At 40.3% G+C, this 19,364-nt stretch overlaps 2 protein-coding genes across 2 annotated transcripts in view; both read left to right on the top strand.

Annotated features, from left to right (window-relative positions):
* Window positions 1–1,897: 1,897 nt before the first annotated feature.
* On the top strand, window positions 1,898–6,413 carry timm13 (translocase of inner mitochondrial membrane 13 homolog (yeast)). The gene is made up of 3 exons (XM_069927962.1): window positions 1,898–2,119; window positions 4,135–4,203; window positions 6,124–6,413. The coding sequence occupies exons 1-3, from the start codon at window positions 1,997–1,999 to the stop codon at window positions 6,220–6,222; spliced, it is 291 nt and encodes a 96-aa protein (XP_069784063.1). The 5' UTR covers window positions 1,898–1,996; the 3' UTR covers window positions 6,223–6,413.
* A 5,897-nt stretch (window positions 6,414–12,310) lies between these two features.
* LOC138758670 (dedicator of cytokinesis protein 7-like) overlaps window positions 12,311–19,364 on the top strand; it is a 157,332-nt gene continuing 150,278 nt past the window's right edge. Inside the window, exon 1 of the mRNA XM_069927953.1 lies at window positions 12,311–12,584. Within this exon, the coding sequence (XP_069784054.1) occupies window positions 12,532–12,584 (53 nt within the window). The 5' untranslated portion in view covers window positions 12,311–12,531. The remainder of the gene's footprint in view (window positions 12,585–19,364) is intronic.

The raw sequence follows: 19,364 nt of genomic DNA, 5'->3' as shown, positions 1-19,364 counted from the left end.
TACAGGACTCACCGGGCTGTTGCCTCCTTGTAGCAAGTTTGTACTGAGCATAGACCCTGTTCACCGGTTGCTTGTAGAGCCCTTTCAGTACCTTCATGGCTGCGGCGTAAGTGGTCGCGTCCTGGACACTATGGTAGACTCTCGGGGACACCATAGTCATCAATATTAGTAGTCGATGGCTGTCCTGTATCACAGCAGGTTCAGAGAGCTGTAAGTATGTTTCGAAGCATCTCACCCAGTGCTTAAAGTCATTCGAGGCTGTAAATGACTGTGGGTCGATGTCGAGGCGTTTCAGCCGTAGCATATGCTCCATCCCTTCAAAATTTTTTAGTTAATAAAATTGTAGAGTGCGTCGAAAGAACCAAAGACTTGTTGATCCAAACCAAGGCTTTTATTAATTAAAAGACTGGAGCATATCACAAGTAGATCGACCAGTGCAGAATAACCTGGTGTGGCTAGGAGCAATCCTTAAAGACCTGCCAGTAGGTGTGGCTACACTCTCAGCCAATCACAGTCATCCTACACTACAATGTGTACATTCTACATCAATGTGTACATATACACATTGGTGATAGAATCACAGTCATCCTACACTACAATGTGTACATCCTACCCCAATGTGTACATATACACATTGGTGATAGAATCTGTACACTTCACACATAGGTACTGTACTTTCTATCTATCATGGCTCCCAAATGCAGCAAAACCAGTGCTTGTGATAGCAGCAGCAAGAGGCAAAGGAGAAGTATCAATTTCAAAGTGAAACAAAAGGCTATTAAACAACACAAAGGTAGAAAAACAGTCCTCAACCATCCTCAAAAACAAAGAAAAAAAATCTCCAAGCTGTTAAAGGATCAGCTCTACTGAAATCTACAAGGCTAACACAAATGTGAGATAATCTATATCAGATATGGAGAAATTGCAAATGACATGGATTGAAGGCCAGCACAAAAGCGAGTCTCACTCAGCACGTTGACGATCACTGCCAAGTCACAAAGCTTGTTCTAGATGCTTAAAGAAAAAGCAAGACCAGACTATATATCAAGTTGAGTGCTCTATGTGGTTCAGGAGTTTGGGTTTGGGAGGGGGAATAGGTGTTGGGGGAGGAGCATGGTTGCAAAGGCAGGAGGTTATAGGTGGAAAAGGGAGGGAGGGCACAGCACCAAGCAAGGGGAAGGATGGATTCCTCAGTGAATAGAGAGGATAGTGGGCAAAGAGCTGAGGAAAAGAAGCCGGGGGAAAGGAAGGGAGGGGAAATGGAAAGCGGGTTAGCAGAAACAGGAAAAGTTGATGTTAATGCCATCTGCTTGGAGAGTGCCCAGACGGAAAGTCAAGTGTTAGACTTGGTGAGGACGGTACATGAAGCCATGGACAAACATGTGAGTATGGGAATGGGTTGCAGAACTGGCAGGTCCCAGTTACTGTTGTGCTCAGTGAAACGATCTCCCTGTTTGTGCCCAATCTCTCCGATGTAGAGAAGGCCACAAAGGGAGCAATGGATGCAGTAAAATCAGACCTGCGGATACACGTGAAAGGTTGCTTCAGCTTCACTTGAAAGGCCTTTTTGGGGTCTTGGACCGGCGGTGAGGAAGGAGGGTACAAGTGTGGCACCTCCTGCGGTCATAGGGAAAGGTGCTGGGATGGGGAGTCACTGAGGGAGCGGTCCCATCGGAAGGCAGAGAGGAGAAGGCATGTTCTAAGGTATGTTATGTGTCTAAAAATTCCAGAGCACAATATCCTCATCACCACATGGTGCAACCAGCAGGCTGTTCTGCGCATGCTCCACACCACAAGGTACAATCATCCGGCTGGGGGTGCTCTGACCCACCCTGTTCAACGAGAACGGCACAGTGCGCATGCCCCGATCTTGAGGCGCCGTGCAGTCTCGTCGTCCCTCTGAGCGCCACCTCCGCAGTGCGCATGCGTGACCGGGCGGCTTGGAGAGGCGCGTCCGGTTCGTTGGAGCAGTAGCGCCCGCGTGGTCGCATCCGCCATGGACAGCTTCTCCTCGGATTATTCCTCGGGCCCGCCTGGTGGAGCCAAGGTGGATGCGGGTACGATCATGGAGCAGGTCAAATTGCAGATCGCCGTAGCGAACGCTCAGGAATTACTCCAGGTTAGTGATGTAACCCGGTCACCTGGGCCTGAGGAGGACAACTCCAGGAGGCGTTATGTAAAGAACAAAGCTTGGGATGTGATTGACCGACCGTCTGGCCAATCAAAATTCATCGCATCAGCGTTGACCCAATCATTCGTCGCAGGGGTGGGACCTGAAACGATGGGGCTGAGCAAAGGTCATGACAGGACGTAGCGGTGGATCCACATGGGAACAGGACATTTCCGCAAAGTCCTTTTCACACCGTCCCCCCAAATATATCAGTTGTAACTTTTCCCTCCAGTTCAAAACTAATCCAAATAAATAGTCTGGAAATATTCTGCAGTCAGTCAACACCTGCAGAGAGGATAACAGAATCAATTTATTGTCATGAACAAGTCACAAAATTCATTGTTTTGCAGCAGTATCAAAGTGCATTTATGTCAATCATCTTTCAAAAAAAATAGTGCATGAAAAGTCAAAGGAAGACGGTTTCTGTGGTTCATTGATCATTCAGGAATCTGATGGCAGCAGGGAAGAAGCTGTCCTTGTGCTCGTCTTCAGTCTCCTCTGCCACCTTCTTGAAGTTAGCAGAGTGAAGAGGGCATGGCCTGGGTGGTGGTGGGTGGGGGGGAAATGGGATGTGAAGGTCCTGGAGGATAGAGGCTGCTTTTTTAAGACACCACCTCTTGTAGTTTTTCCCAGTGGAGAGAATACAGGGTGCCTGCAGTGATGTCGCAGGCTGAGTTAACAACCCGCTGGAGTTTATTATTGTCCTGTGTGTTGGCACCTCCGTACCAGTCAGTGAATCAACCAGCCAGAACGCTCTCCATGATACACCTGTAGAAATTTTTGAGAGTCTTCGGTGACATACAGAGTTAATGCTTCTGATGAAATAATATTGACAGTTGATTTGATTGTAACTGTAATTCTGCATTCCCAGAATTAGTTTAACCTTTCAACCCCTTGCTTATCAATACACCCATCGAATTTTGCTCTCACAATATTAAAGACTGCTTTCAGTGCCCTCTGAGGAAGAGAATTAGAAAGATCTGCTGGAAAAACACAACAGGTCAAACAGAGTACTTTATTTAGCCAAGATAAAGATACATAGCCAAGTTTTTTAGGCTTTAGCCCTTCATTAAGGTATGCATAAAATAGTCTTTCTCAAATAGGTGACATTTATTTTGAAGCAGTGTCCCCTAACTCTAGATAGTCCCTTCAGCGGAAATATCCTGCTATTTCCATCCTGTTACAGTTCCTCAGAATCTTGTGTTTTACTCAAATTTTCTCCCTTTTAAAAATTCTATTGAATACAAGCATGGCCAAGCTTTTCCTCACAAGACAAGCATCCATCTGAGGTATTAGTCCAGGAAACTTTCTTCAAACTGCTTCCAACATTATTTTAAATAAGGAGACCAATAATGCAGTGACCTTTATAAAAAATACATGTTCTCCCTTTTCTTGTATTGAATTGACCAAGCTTTCCAATGTATGTGTATACTATCCTTTTATTCTACACCTTGGAACCCAGATCCCTCAGCATCTCATAGCTGATAATCTCATGATTTAGATGAATATTTTTATACTTTTCTTGCCAAAATGGACAGGTGTACTTATTCTGACATGATACTCCACCTATCTGATCTTTGCCCACTCACTTACCTATCTATGGAGATGAACAAAAAATCTGCAGATGCTGGGATCTAATGCAGTACACAAAGGTGCTGGTGAACCACAGCAGGTCACACAACATCCAGGAGCCCTTAACAAGGGCTCAGGCCTGAAATGATGACTGCCTTTTACTTCCTATGGATGCTGTGTGACTGGCTGAATTTCTACAGCACTTCTATATACTGCATTTGCTTAATCAATTTCCTTTGAAACTTTTCTCTGACCTATCTCTACCTTTCTATCTAGCTTTGTGTCATCAACAAATTTATCAACCAAACCTTTAGTGCATTTATCCAAGTCAATGTGTGTTTAGCAAAATATGTTTATTTTAGATGTGGATAAAAATTATTATTTCATTTCAGAGAATGACTGATAAGTGTTTTCGAAAGTGTATTGGCAAACCAGGAAGCTCACTGGACAACTCTGAGCAGGTAATAATTTCTGCTTCACATTAAGAAATGTTTCTATTTAAAGATCATGTATGGAAATCACTGCAGAATCTGATAACTTGATAACCACAAAGAGGAATAATAGAGCTAAGGATTTGTCTTTTTTGTCAACTACACATTGTACTCTGTTCCTGAAATTTAATTTTGTCGAAAAGGATTTAAATTACATTCACATAATATAAACCTGTATATTCGCATGTGCTTTTAGCTCAACTGGATCATAAAATATTTCTGGGTGAACGTGCATATTATTCAAGTATATGCATTTGTATAGTTAGGAAGACTGAGAAGAGTTTTGCTGCAATGGTGCAGCCTTGCTTGACCCTAGTGTGCACAAAGATTGGATCATTAATAATCCCTTTGGTTAGGATTATCATTTGTGTTTCATCCTGTATAATACAAATAAGGCAAATAGGTTTTTGAGGATGGTCAAATTCAAGGATTTTCAATAACTCCCCCTTAAGTTGTAGAGTCAAAGATTTTCAAAAGTGTAAAGGACTTTGAATTGTGGTTGATATCATCTTCCTCATTTTTCTTTGATTTGTTTTGTGTTCATGATCACGTAGCCATTGTACCTCTTGATGGATAGAATCAGCATTATGAACCTGGGAGAACCTCTTTAGACAGAGAAGGTGTTTGAAGAGTTTTGTGACGACTTTCTGTCTGGCTCTTAACAGGCCCCCTCAGTTCCTAGAATTGAACATCCCCTATCTTGAAGATGTTCATGATTTATAGTGTTTCTGGGATCCCTTTCAAGCTTGTTTTCCTGAAAATGAGCCAGAAGTATTTTCCAAAATGTTTTAATCTTTCAGTAGGAATTGTGTCTGTTGCTGAGGCCTTGACTTTCCACATGTTGGGATTGATTAGTACTGAGGTTACAGCAGATATGGTTTGAGACACTTGCATCAAAGACAAGAGTCTAAGATGAGGACTCCTCAAATGATTTTTCCAGCAGGTACTGACTACATCTTTATCCTTTCCTCTTCCTGAAGTTCAACGGAGTAGATTCTGTGGTGATTAAGTCACGTCAACACTGCACACATTTTATGCACATCAGTGCATATCAGCTTCTTTGTTGCATTGATCTCCTTCACTATTTCCATCTTTTTGCCTGTAGTTTTGGAATTTTTTTTCCCTTGTGAGGTAATAATTTATTCCCATAGCATCCAATGTTAATGATTGATTATTTCTTGGCTATCCTACTCATTATTAGTAAACTAGTTGGTGTTTTCTGTCTGAGAAGCCAAGGGTCACTTTTCAGATGGTTGTAAACTTTTGCCTCATTCTCGGGCTCTTCTTGATTGAGAGTAAATCAGGCTTATGCACCAGCTACTAAATAGATATTTTCTACTTTGACAGCACTTCTGTTGCTGTTGCCCTTGGGCACAACTGCTAGGGATGAGATTAGGGAGTCCGGCAGTCCACATCTTGTGATGGAGATGTCACAACAGACTCTTGCTTAGCCAATGATGTGGATGATCTACATGACGACACCTGGATCGAGTGTAGTGCTGTGGTGTCTTGAATTTATATCAATGATAAAGTAATGTGATTATGAGATGGCTTTTCAAATGGTTTGCCTTGAGGATCATTTTGAAGTTGGCTTTGCCTTCTCCTTCCTTTCCCATTCTGCCATTCCAAAGATCATTTTTGTTAACTCTGGTATTGAGGTTAGAATGAATCTATGAATATTTTTTTTTATTCCAGGAGTTGCTGCTTTTTTGTAGCAGAAATTGCCAATTTTTTTTTTAGCTGAAAACACTGCAGTGGGATGGTTTGTGTGGCATTACTGGGCTACCATGAAAGAAAGCCTGTGATTGGAACAAGAGCGTCTTGTTCAGTAGTTGAACACCCATATGTATAGAATCAGAATCATACCATGCTGTTTAATGTATCTTTCAGAAATGTGTAGCAATGTGTATGGATCGGTATATGGATGCCTGGAACACAGTATCTCGAACATACAACTCCAGACTGCAGCGAGAGCGTGCACGAATGTAACTACAATGTGGAGACGGCTTGCATTGAAGTTCATGCATTAGGGAGAACTTGAGAATTATGGAGTGATACACCACACAAAATGTTGGGTAAATCTCAGAGAAAACCTATAAACCTACCTAGCTTATAATTCTTTTGAAACTTCCATTTTGTGTTGAGTATAATAAAAATACATGACACTGACGATGAAATAACTTGTATGGTGCTTCCGTTCCACCTGAGCCATCTGAATATACTTCAAGAAGACTAAAGTCTGCAGATGCTGTGATTGAAGTAAAAACACAATGCTGGAGAAACTCAGCAGTTCAAACAGAGTACTACAAAGATAAAGATAAATAACCAACATTTTGGGCTTGAGTCCTTCATTAAGGTATACTTCAAAAATATTTGTTACATGAGAGTATATTTTTTGAATACTGTATATTCTGCATATGTCAACCCCCATTTTTAAGCCTCATTTTAAGGGTTTTATGGTATATCTGGCATATAAGTCGATCTCAATTTTATGGCTGCCTCGGGAGCCCTGTTGACCAGTGTATAAGTCAGTCCGAAAGATCATGATGCCTGAGATGGGCCGCTGACCGACATATATGTCGCCCCCAAAGATCACGTGGATTGATCTGCTGGGTGTTGGCTGGAAGTGATTGCTATCATCAACATAATGCAACTTCCAACAAAAGTATGAAGTGCGTTTTAAGTTGAAATTGATAGAAATGGCCAAGAAAACCAACAGTTGTGCTACTGCAGGAAATTTTGATGTATATGAGAAGTTGGTAAGAGATTGGAGGAAGAAAGAAGAGACTTTAAGAAAAATACCAGAAAGGAAATGCTCATTGAGTAAAGGAACCACTCATTGGCCAGAGTTGGAAAATCACATTGCAGAATGGATACGTGAACAGAGGCAAGATTGCTACATGGTCACCCAAAATAAAAGAGGAACACTTACACTGTAGTGGTCAAAGTCGCATCCAGACCTCAGTAAAGGTTTTGACACTACAATAGGCTGGTGCAACCGTTTCATGAATAGGAAAAATCTGGTTTATTATATGTAACTGGCGGAAACAAGTTTACATTGGTAAATATCAGAAACATGAATGATACCCCCATGAATTTCGACATGATAGGCAATAGTGTGGAATGGAAAGGTGTTAAAACTGCAAACCAGCAGTCCAGGTTATGAAAAGACCAGGTTTACAGTGGTGGTGTGCATGGCTGATACAAAATTAAACCTCAAGTAAAATCTGCAGGAATTTTTCTACATTTTCATGAAAAAGGATGAAAATGTTGTAAAACCAAGGATAGACGATGTGTGGAACAGGCCGCCAGGCGGTTTACCCAAAGAACGGAGTTTGCTGGTCTGGGATACGTTTTATAGCCACTTAACTGAGAAGACTAAAAGTAGATTAGCACTATATAATACTGACATGTCAGTTGTCCCAGGTGGTTTGATGTCTTTATTGCAACCTCTTAATGTCTGCTTGAACAAGCCATTCAAAGACCATGTGCATGAGGAATGGATGTCGAGTGCAGAAATGTTTACAAAAGGCGGGGCAATACGTGCTGCATCACTTGATGTGCTGTGTTACTTCATGCTCAAGGCTTGGAATAAAGTTAGAGACTGATAAAATTGTTCAAAAAGTGTGGCATATCTTGTGCCATTGATGGCATGGAAGATGATTTATTGTGGGATACAGTTCTGGAATTTGACGAACACACAATCTTTTACTGCAGAGGCAAGATTTAAATAAATAAAACAGTTCTGAAGAACTGCAAACTCTGCAATAGTTGTGCCAGGTGATGCTTGTCAGATGGGAATTTTGCACATTATTCTCAGATGCCCCTCCTCAATTTTGAGTAGCATGTTGGGTCAGGGGAATTTGCATCAGTGAGGAAGTTACTATTTTTCAAGGATAATATCTTGAAATATTGTGTCTGACCCTGGAAATATTTTGCGATGATGGAGCTTGGAGTATTTGGAGAATATAGCCCGCCAAATGGAGCTGGTTAAGTGTGATCAGGGCTTTGTTGTTGGGGAAGATTGTCCAGGAGAAGATCCTGACATTAGTTCACTTATCTTGCCTTGTGTGTAATTGATGATTGTGGTTGGGATAAACTTACTTCTTGAGTGAAGATGATGCATGATGAACACTTTTCAGTTTTGTCCCAGAGATTAACTATAATGGATAGCTTGTTAGAGGTGAAATACTGTACAGTAGTGTGCTGAGGAAGACTGGGAAGCTTGGTGCAATGGCAACATTCTGCATTGGGTCTGTGGCTGACCATTGATAAGGATCGTGGCTTGCATGTCACTGCCTATCAGATGTTGCTGTGAAATAATCTCAAAGTAACCAAATGAGACATCCTGAGAACTGCTTGTGACGAGCAATGGTGAACAAATTTGACAATTTCAGTTAAAATCTGACCAAATGAACACTGAAAACTGGAAATGATGTAATTCTGAAATATTAATAAGAAAAGTTGCCCATTTCCATTTTTTTTACAAAAACTTACCCATAATTCTGTAAGTTATGTTATGTTGGATTTCCCAGAAATGGCATATGGTGGCACTTTCCCCTTGGAAACACATTTGTTTTATTGAATATTTTATTGAAGATCAACACATATGACAAGCAACAAAAACCATATATCACACTCTTACAAAGTTATTGATTAAATGTTGATTGATATAAAGATAAAGAAAAAAATAGTTTTAAAAAAAACTACAGGAAACACACTTATTATTGAGACGTTCTGAAATGGACATTTCAGTTGTTGAAATTGGAGAATTTACTTGGTTCAATGTTTGTTCATGGAGAGGTAAAAATTTTGGAGACACTTGTATTATCTTTTGTAAAACTTAGCACACCTATTTAAGAGCCTTACTATATTGACTATTGTTGATTTGTTCATTGGATATGGGCTCTACTGATAAGATTTCATTTATTATCCATTTCAGAAAGTGCAGGGGAAGCTTGTTCTTAGATGTCAGTAGTCCTGCTACTCATATGGGACTAGAACTGCAGCTCAGAATGTTGAAGGAAAGAAAAGAGCTAAGTTTGGAATAGATTAGTTGAATTGGAAGTTAAATACAATGTGCTGTAGGAACTCGGTGAGCCCAGCTGCATCACTGGGAGAATGGATGACGTTTCAAGCTGAAACTTGTACAGAATGGGGAATTATAGTAGAGAAGCCAGTGCAAAGAGGACAGGGTGGACTGGATGAGATAGGGGTGCCATGTCGGATTGGTAAACCAGGCAGAGGTGAAACGTGATGGACAGTGACAGTAGATTGGCAAATGCTAGACAAAGGGAGAGAGAGGCAAGAAAAACAAAGCGATCAGGTGGAGAAGATGAGTCATGCAGGGCAGAGTGAGTGATGAGAAAACAAACGATGTTGGAATCGGTTGAAAATTATGATATAAACGATGGGGGGAGGAATGAAAAGAGCCAAAGAATCAAGTGAGGAAATGCGGATGGAACAAAAGAGAAGGAGATGAGAATGGGTGAGAGGGAATAACAGCTTGCTTAGTCCACTGTTGTTCACTCTGCAGACCCACGACTGTGCAGCTGACCACAGTTCGAATGATAACATCAAGTTCGCTGACGACATGACTGTGGTGTGCCTGATTAGTAAGAATGGCAAGTCAGCGTACAGAGATGAGATTCAGAGCGAACAATTTGTATCTGAATGTTAATAAAAGAGATGGTTGTCGACTTCAGGAGGGCCTGGGAGGATACCGCACTCCATTGACGATGTCACCATTGAGGTTGTCAAGAGTATCAAGTTCCTTGGAGTGCACTTGGTGGAGAATATTACCTGGTCCCTTAACACCAGCTCTATAGCTAAGAAAGCCCAGGGATCAGATGGAGAAGATAAGTCAGACAGGGCGGAGTGGGTGATGCAAAAACAAAGGCTAAGGAAAGTTCATCTCCCACCCTCTATTCTCATTACATTCTCTAGAGGATGTATTGAGAGAATCCTGTACAGCTACCTCACTGCCTGGTTTGGTGGTGAAGTCTGCTGAAAAGATCATGGGGACTCTCTTTCTACTATAAAGGACATTTATAACACTCGATGCAAATGAAAGGCAATAAACATTGTGAAGGACTCCACACACCCCTCATGTAAACTGTTCTCCCTTCTGCCATCTGATTGGAGGTACTGTACTACTCAGGGCCTTGCGTCCATATTGGGCAACAGCTTTCTCCCCAAAGCCATCAGACTCCTGAATTCCCAGAACATATGTGGATAGGGTACCGTGGACTTTTACTTTCTTAATATTTTAATGTTTAACTTCTATTGTAACATATTTATATAAATATGCTCCATATTTCTGGAGAACGGTATCATCTTTACCGTGCGAGCATGATATGAATGATAAATAAAGGTGACTACATTGGGCCTCATGGGCAGTCAGGAAAGCCCAGTGGTTCTGGGATTGGGAAGAGGAGTTAAAAAGACATGCAGCCTGAAGCTCAGAATGACCATCACAAGTGAAACAGATGCTTTGTGAAACAGTTTCCAAATCTGTTGTTGTCATCAGCAATTTAGAGGAGGTTACATCAGGCCCCAAATGCAGGAGATGAGGTGCACATGAAAGGGTTGTTTGGGACCCTGGATGGTGGTGAGGGAGGAGGTGTTGTTGCAGGGGTCATGGAGAGCCAGGCAAGAAGGGATGAGCAGTTCAGGGAATCATGGAAAGAGTCATCTCTTCTTCTGTACCCTCTTCTGCTCTTGCCCTCGCCCCCTCCCTGTCCCATTTCCTACCCACCACTCCCTTATCATTTCTCATCTCCTCTCTTTGGTTCCATCACCTTGGTGGATTCTGCCACACTATCCCCATCCCATCTAGTCTTTGTACAAAGCTATTTGTAAGGAGTTTGGATGTTCTCCCCATGTCTGCGTGCATTTTCTCCAGCTTCCTGCCACCATTCAAAGCATTAGGTTAATGAGGTGTAATTAGGCGGCAAGGGTTTTTATCAGCTGGAAGAACCTTCGATTGTGCTGTCTAGTTAAAATAAAATATATTCTCACTTCAGATTCACCTTCAAGTCCGACCTTCCAAAATGCATCTCTCAGATTTATCCTTATTGAACTCCAACTGCCACTTCTTCACCCAACTCTGCATCCTTGCTTTATCCAAATAGACTGCCACATATCCAACACCAACAATCTACACGAATACTTACGTAATTGCCTGCAAAGGTCTTTTTAAACAGAAATAGCTCTCACGACGACTCTGCTATTCATTCACATATTTTAACTCAGCGCCATGCGGCTGGGTTAACCCCACAAGCCGTCTTCATCCCTTTAACATCCGAAGATGTCTCCATCTCTGGCCTGTTCAGTGCGGAGCCGTGACTTTTCCCTTCAGACTGAAGGTTTCCAAAGACTCGCCATTCCGAATGGCTGACAATCCCCCACCCCACTCTCCTCCCTTCCCCTCCCTCTTGGAAACGCGCGGACCTCTTGGTCCGGACAACCGTGGAAGCATCTCCCCGATCCCATCATGGTCCTCCCCATCACAGAGAGGGTTGGACCTAGTCTGCTTATTCCCCCCGCCTGTGGCAAACAAGGTAGAAACAGAGGAGTGGAAACAGGAGCCACTCGCGAATGTCAGGAAACATTCCGAAAAAAGCGCAAAGGGAATTGCCTCTTCATTGGGACGTCATTTTGAAAGCAAAGTAAAAATGTTTGCCTGAAAGAGCGAGAAGCAGTAAAACCGGGTTTGCATTTTGCGTTGAGAAGTCGGGTCATCAGGCCAATAGAAAAAGTGCTGTAGGGAGTCACCTCTGCAGCGGCCAAGTACGTGAAGTGTACAGAAATGGGAAGGAAAGAATCTGGTTCTACGTGCTTCAAGCTGGTTGAACTTGTTTTGGTGAATGATTTAACCCCAGCCTGACTTTCACATCCAATGGCGTCCCCACATTATCCCCAACCTTAGCTCAGAATGAGCAACAACAAAAAATCAACGCATATCCTACCACCCACTCCTGAGCGTCCCTCTCCTGCATAGGGGCATTGAGTCCTCTCCAGTGGCTCCTCCCGTCCCACCAACACTCGTTTGCCCCTCCCAGCACTGATCCCTATCATAAGAAACGCCCCCTCTGCTTATTCCTCACTCCGTGGCATCTGTTTACGCCAGTGTACTCGTTCTCCGATGGCCTCTCCCCCGATGCGAGTGACCTCTCCTCTCTCACCTGCGGTGCCTCCTTTCGCCAGCCCTCGCCTCTTCTCTCACTGAGCCGATTCGCAAATCTTCCGGTGGAAAGAGCCCGAGCAGCCGCGAGCGTCGACCTCTCTACTGACACCATGGCTTCGTTCACCTACGGGGACCGATACCAGTATCTGCAGCTGTTGAACAGGTAGGTGAAAAGATGATGCTTGTGAGTTCAGTTCTGCCGGCAGCCCGAGGTTGGGAGCGCCAAGAGCTCATGGAGGTGACAATTTTACCTAACTGAGCGAATCCTAGATTGAACCAAGATCAATACGGTACTGTACAGGCCCTTTGCCCCTCGATGTTGTGCAGACCCATATTTTCCTTTCAAAAGAAAAGTTCTAAACCCTCCCTACACCACAGCCCTCTATTTTCCTTTAAGAGCCTCTTAAATAAAAGTGAAGTGTTTAGATTTTAAGCAGTTAAAAGCTGCAACTGTAACCTATTGGGGGTTGGTTTCAAGAGATACCTGCCTCCGCTACTGTCACTACATTTAGAACGTAACATGCATGAAATTCTTTAACTTTGTCTACTGTAAAGAAGACGAGAGTCACCGCTTTGTCCTGGCCACTCACAGAAATGAGGCCACAGTGAGGGAGGAACTCAAGACCCCTGGTTTACAAGACCAATGCTCTAACCACTGAACTATTGGAACCTCATTCAGAATTGCAGTCATTATTTACCTGGTTTCTATGGTTTTAAAAAAAATTTGCTCTGTCTCAGCACAAGTTCAAAGACAGCGCAAGAGAGACACAAAAGTCCCAGGGCTCCAGTCAAGACCATAATTTCATTCGCTTTTACCAAATTTCCTGCGATTGCATGGAAGGTACCTCTTCAACTCCAAGTGTCATTGAAATAAAAATAAAGTCCAAATAGCCCACAGTTGAAGCTTAACATCATTAGGCCCCAGTCTTAGCTTGTTAAATCCTGACACCATGTCAGAAATAACCTTGGAGTTGTCATTTCAAACCACAAAGAAATTCAAGATCCAAAGGAAAGAAGTTATGTTATATTTCATCAAAGTACCAGAATCTGTGCAACAACCATTGCCTGTGATTGTATGGCCAAGCATAATTCCAATGCTATCTACAAATTTGCCAATGACACCACAGTTGTCGGCAGAATCACAAACGGCAATGAGGATGCCTACAGGAGGGAGATAAATCAGCTCATTGAGTGGTGTCACCAACAACCTTGCACTCAACATTAGCAAAACCAAGGAGATCACTGTGGACTTAAGGAGGAGGTTGGGGGAACATGGGCCAGTCCTCTTTGAGGGCTCAGTAGTGGACAGGGTCAAGAACTTCAAATTCCTGGTGGGTGTCAACATCTCCAAGGGTCTGTTATGGAGCCTGCGTGTCAATGCAATCATGAAGAAGCCGTGCCAGTGGCTATACTTTGTGAGGTGTTTGAGGTGGTTTAGCATGTTACTGAAAATTCTCAAAAACTTCTACAGGTGTACTGAGGAGAGCATTCTGGCTGTCTGGTATGGAGACACCAACTCTCAGGGTAAGAAAAAAAACTCAGGAAGGTCATTAACTCAGCCTGCAACATCGCAGGCACCAGACTTCACTCCATTGAGGACATCCACAAGAGGCGGTGTCTTAAAAAAGCAGCCTCTTTCCCCACCACCCAGGCCATGCCTTCTTCACTCTGTTACCATTGGGGAAAAAGGTACAGGAGCCTGAAGACGAGCACTCAGCAGCACAAGGACAGCTTCTTCCCTGCTACCATAAGATTCCTGAATAATCAATGAACCAAAGACTCCTGTGATTAGTAAGGGTGGTATGTGGGTGGAAAGAAAAAACTTTGAAAACCGCTGTTTTAATTGTACCTAATTGACTTGTTATGTGCACGGTTTCATAACTCCAAAGGAAATGGGCCAATGACAATTTTTCTCAAGCAAAATATTTCAGTAACAGTTGGATCTAGACCAATCCCATCCCACTCACATCCCTCCTTCAGCAATCCCTTACTAGTCACAGAGCACCGATGGCACAGGGATGACTGAAAGTGGGATGGGAGTGGAAAGAAAAAGGTTGAGAACCACTGGTCTGGGGACTGCAAAGCTAGCACTAGTGAAGTAGTGAGTGGTCTGAGACACATTGAAGCTGAGTTGAGGGAGTTTTACTTAGCTTCTCATCCATGTTGTATCTGATTTGGAGTTCTTGTTGTAGAGGTCAATTTAATAGCTAAATTAAACTCTTGAACACATGGTACAGATGAAGTATTTCTCTATAGTATTTCACTATAGCTGAACCAAGACTGTATATGATGCCCCCACCTCCCCTGCTTCCAGCCACATAACTCTATAAAAATTCTTTCAATTCTGCTTTAACCCATTTATTTACTTCTCTGGTTGTTGATAGCCATGCCATCAACTGTAAATGCTCTCAATTCTAATTCTCTTAACCCAAGACTGCCTGTCTTGCAAATGTTATATCACTATTGACCTTGTTATCATTTCTGCATTAGTTGGAGAATATTAACATTGCAGTTTTAAAAATTCTTGAGTCTTTAATATCATTTCAAGAAGAACGTCGTGAGATGGCATGCTGGTACAAATACCATTTTGCAATTGTGAGGGTTAGATGTTTTATTGATGTTGGTTTGGAGTATAAGGGCAAGGAACTCTTTGGTGAGACCATGTGTAGAATACTGTGTATAATTTTTTTTTACTTACCCAAAGTAACGTATACTTGTCTATGAATAGGGTGCCACAGAAGTTTATTAGTCTGATTTCTGGGTTGAGAGGTCTGACCTCGCAAGACAACTTGTGTAAAGTGAGCCTATATCCTCTGTAGCATTCACAAGAGGAGATCTAATTGACAACAGTTCTCAAAAATTTTGATAGTGTCTGCTTCTCCATTCCACTGTGTAACAGTGGGTTTGTGGATTCAGCTATTGAGGACCGAGACAATTTTTTAAACTTGGTGTATTCTGAATGTTGAAGCTGTGCATGTTCATTTAATGGGCATACTCAAGACTGAGAATACAAAGTTTTGGACACCAAGGGAATCAAACGATGGGTGAAAGGATCCTAACCATAATACTATTCTAGGACCACCAAAGATATACCTGCACCATTGTAATATTGCATTTTATTGCACTAATTGCTGCTGTAAATATTTAGTTTTTTTTTATATTTAGTATCATTTCCTCTTTTGTGTGGTAATTTAATTTATCCTTAATGTTTGTTGGTGTATTTTACGTGCCAAATGTAGCTACAGGAAGCATGGATTTCAGTGCATCAACACATGCTTATACTCCTGACAATAAACTTTCATTCAAGAATGTGAAAATTGATTTTTTTGTAAACTTGGTGAAAGGTGAAGCACATTCAAGCAGTCAAATACTTTTGTTCCCCTGTCTCTATTGTAAAACCATTGATGGCATTATGTGATTTTCTTTTGTGTGTGCAAAACCTTGCATTTTATTTGCTCTTCTGACCATGTAAACAGCTACTTGTATTTATAAAGCGTGTTTAATACCTCAAAATGTTTCGCACAGGCGTAATCAAGAATATTTTTTGTCGGGGGGGATGGCCATGTGAGGGACCTAGACAAAAATGTTTTGGTTGAGGAGTGAAGAATGCTAAATAGATAGTTAAAACTTGAAAATCAAGATTTTCTTCATTACTCACCATTAATGTTAACTATTATGATAATGGAAAAGCAAGAAAGTAAGTATAGATGGTCTCTTAATACTACATTACTAAAAAGTTTTCTGTGAATTTATTGAGAGACAAATATATTTTGTGAAAACAATCTTCCTTTGACTGACAATAGTTTATTAATATGGAATAAACCAAGCCTATTTGAGGGGAAATCTTAAGAGAGAATATGTGAGAGAATGAGAAGGTTTAGAGAAGGATATAACAAAATTGGAAAAGGAATATCAGATATCAAGAACACAAGAAAAATGTAGAATATTAAAGAATAAAAAGTTACAATATAATACACTACAAATATAGAATGAAAAAAAATGATACTAACAACTAAACAAAAATGTTATGAGCTAGGAGAACAGGCACAAAGTGTTATCTTGTCAGGTTAAAACAGAGGAGTCATCCAGAATGATAAATGCAATAGAAACAGAAGCTGATACTATAATGTACATTCAAAAAGAAACTTTGACAATATTATGTGAAACTATATAAATCAGAATTAGTGAGAGATGAAAATGAAATGGAAGGATTTTTAACAAATGTTGGACTTCCTAAACTAGAAGAGAGAGAAAAAGATGACTTAGATACATCTTTTACAAGGAAAGAAATAGAGAAGGCTCTGGATACATTGCAAACTACGAAGTCCCCGGGGGAAGATGGGTTCCCTCATGAGTTCTATAGACAATTTAAAGATCTGTTGATGCCTCTTTTGATGGATGTATTAGACCAGGCAGTGGAGACTCAAACCTCCTGGAAACTTTTTCAACTGCTATAATTACAGTGCTACCGAAGAAAGTAAAGACCCATTAAAAACCTGATCATACAGACCAATATCAATTCTGAATGCAGATGATAAAATTCTAGCAAAGGCATTCTCTAATAGATTGGGGTGTGTTTACCAAAATTAATACATGGGATTTGTTAAATAGTCTAAGTAGATTATTCAATATGATACATATGGCAAAATCAAGGTTGAATCCAAACATAAGTATTTCTTTAGATGCAGAAAAGGAATTTGATCGATTAGAACGGTCTTTCTTACATAAAACATTGGAAAAATTTGGTGTAGGCCGAAAATTCATAAATTAGATAAAAACTTTATAATGAGCCACAAGGTAAAATTATAACTAGTAACCAAATGTCATCTATTTTTCCCTTGAGTAGATCGAGTAGACAGGGATGTCCTCTATCACCAACATTATTCATCCTATCTATGGAACTTCTGGCAGAGATGATAAGAGATTCAGATATTAAGGGCTTCAAAGTTGGACAAGAAGAACATAAATTAGTTTATTTGCTGATGATGTGGCTAAGATAGGTTGAAGTGGACAATTTCTAAAAATATTCAATGTGTGCTTCTAAGTGATGTTTTGAGTGGAAACATTAGGGTATCTGGATTACCTTCTGGGGACTTTCCTTAAATTTGAAAATCCACAAATACAGAACATTGACCAGATCAGATTTTGTGGGTGAGTCTTAAAACTAACAGGAAACAAAGTTATAGGTTAAATAAACCAGTTCCTTGTTATTTTGTTCACTTCCCAATTCCCAGACCACAGCGAAATAAGTTGGCTAAACCCAGTCTGGATGGAGCAGTTTCTTTCATGTTCTTAACAATCCTGTGACTAGTTGTAATGTTGCCAATGTAAAGGCCCATCTTTGAGTTCTTATGCCATTTCATTTTGTTGCAATTGTACATTCATTGAACCTAGGTGATGTTGCAATCTCAAATCCTGGTGTATCTACCTTGTAGGTTTCCACATCTTGTACTGCAAGACCATAAACTTCCTCTAAACTTACTGCTTGTATAGTTTTTGAATTTTCCTGGTGTACTTTATCATTTTAAAAAAAAACTTTATTTATTTGTTCAAAAAACAAATAATATATGACATATACAGCAATTAAACATGAACAACCCCCCCCCACCTTCAGCCAACTCTCCTAAGGAGAGCCATTAAAAAAAAGAAAGAATATTTAAAAAAGTTAAATATACATATTAAAATCTAATCAATATAAATTGAAATGTAAATATTCTGAGTATAACAGCCACATTAATAAAAAAATTAGAATGATTATGCAAAACATACATAATTTTTTCCATTATTAAACAATATTTCATCTCATTATGCCATCTATTAATATCAATCATATTTGTATCTTTCCACATACTAGCAATACATTTTTTCGCTACGGATAAAGCTAAATATACAGAAGCAAGCTGGAACTTATCTAATCCCAAGCCTTTCAGAGGTTGAAAACTACCCAATAAAATTACTGTTGGATCTAAAACTATTTTAATCTTATGCAGATATTCTAAAAACGATTGAATTTTCTTCCAAAAAGATTGTTATATGTATACATGACCAAACAGCATGAAGAAAAGTTCCAACCGTATCACCACATCTAAAAGTGTACTTTATCATTGATGGAAGTAAGATTGTGAGCTGCTGAACCCCTTTGTGAATGGGGTTATAGCTATTCTTCTACATCCTGCAGAAACCTCCTCCAATATCTTCTTTCATTTGTCCTCTAAGTGGTCCTTACCTGGTTCCACTCTCAGTTGTGTTCACTTCCAATCTTTTTTTTTAAACTTTATTTAAAGATTTTATCACATGAATAAAAAAAAATTACATTTAAATAAAAATAAAAATAAAGTAATTATTACAACACAGCATTAATGTCCTAACTTAAATTAGTATAACCCCCCCATATATACGGCCACTAAAAAAAAATCTATTTATAAAAAATAACCCACCCCTCCCCCCCCCAAAATAAAGAGTGAAGAATTAATAAAGTTAATAATATATATAAAAAAAACACTCACAAACAAACAAACAAAAAACAGGTAAAAATACTAATAATAAAAAAAGTTATCAAATCTAAAATATCACACCTAAAACATATTTAAATCAAACTTAATTGCATGTACTTAACAAATGGAGTCTACTTCAGCTTATAAAAAGACATCCTATCTTGAATTGAAAAAGATATCTTTTCCATAATTAAACAAGACTTCATCTCTAAATACCACCTAAGGTTAATATATTTCTATCTTGCAAATTCACTGAACATGTAATCTATGACGTTGTTGCTTCATTGCAATGTTGTTCAAACAACTGTTTGTCGGGTGAACATGAAGGGGAATAAGTGATTGCTGTCTGAGCCCCGACCAACATTATTTCATTGATCATTTGGTTGTGAATTGTTGTTGTGGTTACATTTATTGGGGCTTTGAGACATCATAAGGATATGGAGATAATT

This window comes from Narcine bancroftii, chromosome 3 (assembly GCF_036971445.1).
Source record: "Narcine bancroftii isolate sNarBan1 chromosome 3, sNarBan1.hap1, whole genome shotgun sequence".
NCBI lineage: Eukaryota > Metazoa > Chordata > Chondrichthyes > Torpediniformes > Narcinidae > Narcine > Narcine bancroftii.
The sequence above is the reverse complement of the archived record's forward strand: the minus strand, read 5'-3'. Positions and strand labels throughout refer to the sequence as shown.

Excerpts from the sequence above, each read along its gene's own strand:
- timm13 (XM_069927962.1), top strand. The coding sequence starts at position 1,997 with ATGGACAGCTTCTCCTCGGATTATTCCTCGGGCCCGCCTGGTGGAGCC. Across the intron at positions 2,120-4,134 it reads ACGCTCAGGAATTACTCCAG|AGAATGACTGATAAGTGTTT; the intron begins GTTAGTGATGTA and ends ATTTCATTTCAG. Across the intron at positions 4,204-6,123 it reads CACTGGACAACTCTGAGCAG|AAATGTGTAGCAATGTGTAT; the intron begins GTAATAATTTCT and ends TGTATCTTTCAG.